The sequence below is a fragment of the Elaeis guineensis genome, chromosome 16 (genome assembly GCF_000442705.2).
Source record: "Elaeis guineensis isolate ETL-2024a chromosome 16, EG11, whole genome shotgun sequence".
In the NCBI taxonomy this organism is placed as follows: Eukaryota; Viridiplantae; Streptophyta; class Magnoliopsida; order Arecales; family Arecaceae; genus Elaeis; species Elaeis guineensis.
Window position 1 is genome coordinate 26560957 of NC_026008.2, and position 5504 is coordinate 26566460.

At 41.8% G+C, this 5504-nt stretch overlaps 1 protein-coding gene across 1 annotated transcript; it reads left to right on the plus strand.

The window, feature by feature from the left end:
- Positions 1-2725: 2725 nt before the first annotated feature.
- On the plus strand, positions 2726-3946 carry LOC105059278 (protein CDI). Its single transcript, XM_010942521.4, has one exon. It carries the CDS (start codon positions 2876-2878, stop codon positions 3644-3646), a length of 771 nt encoding a protein of 256 aa, XP_010940823.1. The 5' UTR covers positions 2726-2875; the 3' UTR covers positions 3647-3946.
- Positions 3947-5504: the final 1558 nt, after the last annotated feature.

Consider the following 5504-nt stretch of genomic DNA (forward strand, 5'->3'; position numbering starts at 1 on the left):
TAGCTTTCATCCTTCCTTGTTGTGGTCCACCAAAGTATGATCGAGGGCTTGTCCTATGGGACTTGGATGGCGTACATCACCTATTAGATCTGATTGTCCAGGAATAGCCTAGTTTTTGAAGCTAAGATTGTACCTGTGTAGTGGGTGTTGGAGTAAGCATATTGTTTAGCTGAGGAGTACTACTGTTTTGATGCTATTACCATATGCCTTGCCGCTTCGAGTTCCTAGGATTTTCTTGCTGCATCTGCAGTAACCCGAAAGATTCTTTTGATTTTTTCGAGAGCCTCAACCCTCAAGATTTGTCAAGATCAATTTTGATGGTAGTGTCAGGGATGGCAGAATTGGTGCGGACTATGTCATGTGGAGCCCGAACACGAGATTGTTGGTTATTGGGGGCTCTCATTTCTTTGATCCATCTATTCCCGAAGTAGAGCTTCGCATCGCTTCGATGGGTATCATCTGCATGAGGCATGAGCTCCGAGTAAAAAGGATCTTCGTTGAGAGTGACTCAACCATAATCATCGGATGGATCTGAGATGAGATGAAACATCTGGAGGCTCATTCACTACTCCATAATATCTAGAAGTTCTTTCGTCATACCACTGCGATGTCTATCCGACATATATTTCGGAAGGCGAATAGCGCTGTGGATTGGGTTGCATCATTTATTATCGAGCATATCGAAAATTAGATCTGACATCAAGACGATGATTGTTCTCGAGCCCTATAAGATATTTTGTACTCTAAATTTCTGGATTGTACTCATAGTAGACCGATGTGATGGCCTATTTGTATCCAAAAAAATAATAATAAATTTGCACAGTATCTTCATGGCCAATTATGAAATATGCAGTCCATTAAAAATCACTTGACAGATTAATTGTGGTGACTTTATTAGAGAGCAGGACTAACCATCAATTTCTTTCTGATCAATGATTTTGGAGAGTGTAGGGGTGTAAGCAAAAACACTCCTCATAATGTGGTTATCACATGATGATGATGGTGGTGATGATGATAATGATGAAAGAGACAACAACAACAAACAATAGGGTATTCAAACGAACAAGTATGACATCCACATAACCATGTGAAAACCATGTTACGACGCATTTAATCATTGTTGCAAGATAAGGTTAGAGGTGGTATTGGAACAAGCCACCCGCAAGATTATACTCGTAAGAACTAGATTTAATGAAGATGGGACTTGAATAAGAGTATCTTGGTCATTTGACAATGTTAACTTCCTTAAGTTCTTTTCACTAGAAAGTGCATACTTGTAGCTCATACATGATTTCAAATTCTGCTATGCGCAACCCTCACAAAAACTATTAAGTTGTGGATTCTATGGCATATGTCGGAGACTTGTTTGTATATGGTTGACGCTCAGGCATCTGTTTTATAAATATTAACTACATGTACCGTATTTCACATGGTCTACACCCAAGCATCCGTCCCATATGTTATGACCCTTTGATGCTAATTAGAAATATTTTATATAGATGTTTGGATATTTGCGCTCATTGGTCACTCTCCATTAATGATTCGCTCGCCTTATTCGATTATTTACGCCAACAAAAGATCTCCATTCCTCGTGAAGCACGCGGCTTGTCCAGGCTGTAATAAATCTCAGCGGTCCTAGTGAAAGCCTGCTTGTGCAGATTCTTGGACAACGAAATTTATACTCGATGCTCTGTGGAGTCAATGGCGTATGTCGGGGAGTTATTTGTATATGGTCGTTCGTCAGGCATCTGTTTTATAAATATTAACCACATGTATTGTATTTCACATGGTCTACACCCTAGCATTGTCTTATAAATATTATCCACATTAATTTATTACCATATGGTGCTATATAGAAATATTTTATCATGATCTTAGGATACTTATGCTTATATATAGATCATTTTTCAATGGATCACTTGTCTTATTAGATGATTTACAGCCACGAAAGAATGATAGTCTCGTGTCCGGCTCCATTCCACATGAGGTAATATATCAACCGATGGAGGGCATTGATGAGAAATTGCTCTTAAAAGGTAGATCAAGTTCACGAAGTGAAAGTATGCCTAAATAGTATGCACTCGTGGATCACAATGCAAATATATATTCAACTGCTTTAGATTTTTCAAGATCTGCCAGCTGCTGCTGTTATTTCAACAGAATTTTATTATCAGTCAAATTTTTTCTTTTTTCGAGGTATAAGAGGTTGGTGTGAGTCTCGTAAGAATAAGAGTCTACTGCTACAACAACCCTAATGAGAATATGTCTGTGTAGATTTTTGAATAATGAAATTTATGCATGCGAATTATCTCATTTTTTTCTATGGATTTCATTCATCGTGAGCATGTGATCGAGCTATAGCAATAAGATGAGGTGATTGGTGTAATGCATGATCATACTGTCTCACATGATATGGGGTATAAATTTTTCTTGGACGGTATTCGTTCCGAGTACACCATCTACGACATGGTTTCTCTTTGGGCAATATGAGCCATCTGTCTTTTTCCTTTCTCTAACGATGAAAGAGCTTATCAGTTTTTCATCATAGAAGAGAAGAGAACTTATCAGTTTTAGTTAAGTTGCCTTGGGCGGAAATGTCACTTTTCCGCGAGTCCGGTCCTCCGCTTCTCTCTCCTTTTTCTCCCTCCTTTTGAACTTCCTATCTCTCTTTAGGTACCGTTACCTTGGGAGTCCGGTCCTCCGCTTCTCCCTCTATTTAAACATCCCCTCTCTCCACCAGTCTCCCACCACCTCCACCGTTCTCAAGTCTCCTGGAAATCCTTCTTCCTCCCTCTCCTTCCAAAACCCTGAGACTCTCAAGATTTCTAAAGGAAGCTTCACTGTTTCCTCTCTTGATATCTTTCCATCTGCCGCCATGACCATCTCTTCCCTTGCGCATGCGAACGGAGGGGGCCAGGAGGCCAATGGCAAAACTCCTGCCGCCGCCCCCTTCAAGGTCTTCGTGGGGTACGACTCCCGCGAGGACGTAGCCTTCGAGGTCTGCCGCCACTCCCTCCTCAAGCACGCCTCCGTCCCGGTCGAGGTGATCCCTTTGAAGCAACCGGAGCTGCGCGCCGCCGGGCTCTACAACCGTGAGCGCGATCCCACCGAGAGCACCGAGTTCTCCTTCACCCGCTTCCTCACCCCCTACTTCGCCGGATACCGGGGCTGGGCCATGTTCGTGGACTGCGACTTCCTCTACACGGCCGACATCAAAGAACTCATCGATCTCATCGACGACCGCTACGCCATCATGTGCGTCCACCATGAGTACGCTCCCAAGGACAGCGTCAAGATGGACGGCGTGGTCCAGACCGTGTACCCTCGCAAGAACTGGTCCTCGATGGTCCTCTACAACTGCGGGCACCCCAAGAACCGGGTGCTGACGCCGGAGCTCGTGAGCTCCGAGACCGGAGCGTTCCTCCACCGCTTCATGTGGCTGGAGGACTCCGACATCGGGTCGGTCCCCTTCGTGTGGAACTTCCTTGTGGGGCACAACAAGGTCGATGAGGAGGACCCCAAGACGTTCCCCAAGGCCATACACTACACTCTTGGGGGGCCCTGGTTCGAGGCCTACAAGGACTGCGAGTTCGGTGACCTCTGGGTCAAGGAGCTGGGGGAGGTGAAAAAGGTGATTGAGGTTTAAGCTAAGAGCCAAATGTGGTGGAAGCAATATAAATAGTAACTTGATAAGGAATCGTCGTATGCCTCCCTTTCATTCCACCAAAAAAATAACAATAATAAGGAATCCTAGTATGAGATCTTGTTTAATCTCGCTCTTCTTGTAATTTCTTGCATGCATGTGTTTGGTTTCATTTACTTGCAGCAAGGATTGCCTTCTTAGCTACAATAAGTGAATTGGAAATGTGGGAACTCATGAGGTCCCGTGTGCTTGAATAATGTATTTGAGTTGGTGCAAATTATGAGAATATGCAAATTAGCGATATCTTTAGCATGCTTCTGCATATTAATTGCTTGGAGCCATTCATACAGTTCCCAATTTTGAAGTGCTATCGTAGGGATTATATCACTGGTCAATGCTCTTGGTGTTTGTGAACTCCATTTTCCCAGTTTTGAAGTGCTATCGTAGGGATTATATCACTGGTCAATGCTCTTGGTGTTTGTGAACTCCATTTTCCCAGTTTTGAAGTGCTATCGTAGGGATAATATCACTGGTCAATGCTCTTGGTGTTTGTGAACTCCATTGATGTGATGGGTTAACTCTTTAATAGTTCCCTTGGTACATATTTTAGCCTAGGTTATCGCAATTCACAAGTACGATGTCCTTAGAAGACTTTTTGGTCGTGATACTGCCAGCTACCGTTCTCTGGAACAGATTCATGATCGATTGCTCTAAGCCTTTGTTTTTCCTCGTATCTTTCAACACTAAAATTTTTTTAAAACAGTTGGTTTCTGAGCTTCTAGCCAGGACCTGATAAGCTTTCGCTGCAGTGTATGGTCGTGTATAATTCCCTTTCACAAATATATGATGACAGAAAAACAGACGAAAAACAGTAAAGCCATGCATTTCTTGTTGTAAGGTGTTGTGGGGCTAGAAATTGGATAACCTTACCGGGATGGGTCACTAGTGTTGAGGTTTCACATGAATTCGAAGCATCTTTGCTGCTCGAATGGACTGTAGCATATGCTTCCTGTCAGTTTCTTTGCATCTATAAAGTTGGGATTATATATGGCTCAAGATTTTAAATCCTGTGAGACGTACGGAGCTGTTTCAATTTTTTCGTGAAATGAGATATGCCGTCATTCTGCTCTGTTTTGATATTTGGGATAGAGGATATTCTAGGACATTTTGATTGGGATGCTAACGAAATGATTCTGTCCCGACACATGGGATAGTATCCTGCCCTGATGTCCTACGGAATATCTCACTGGAATCTGAGTCCTTGATATGGTCAATACATGAACAAGGACATGCCACCATCTTAAGCCCCATGTTTGGGTGATAAATGGTTAGTAGACTGCAGAGACTGTTTGGGAAATGAACAAAAATATCTTTTTAGTGTTCTCATTTGGGATCCCTGTGCGATACTCATAAGCAGTGTCAAGGCTGGATTTGCTTTTTTGCTGCAGTTTATAATATCATATATCTACTTAAGACAATATACTGATTCATTACAAATTAAACAACCATCAACTTGGTAACTTAAAATCAATTATATATTAAAGAAAGAAGGATGAAAGAGTGTCTTCAGTATATATTTATCAGATCACTAAAATATTGTACAATGACCAGAGAGCGCAAAAATATTTTAACTTCCAATGAATAATTGCTAGAGAAACTCTTCATATGTTGGTTTAAAAGGCCTGATTGAGAGATAATATTGAATTCAAATGAATGGTTTCTGACATAATTGTGTTGGCTTCTTTTTCCCTTTAAATTTAACCATACTGCTTTGGCCAACAACAATGTCCATTTCCACCAAATCAAGTCCTTAGACTAAAATTAGTCTCCTCAGATCAGCAAAGCTGGTAACTTTGCAAAT

Bases quoted from the DNA above. Each gene is read 5' to 3' on its own strand.
- LOC105059278 (XM_010942521.4), top strand. From the start codon at position 2,876: ATGACCATCTCTTCCCTTGCGCATGCGAACGGAGGGGGCCAGGAGGCC.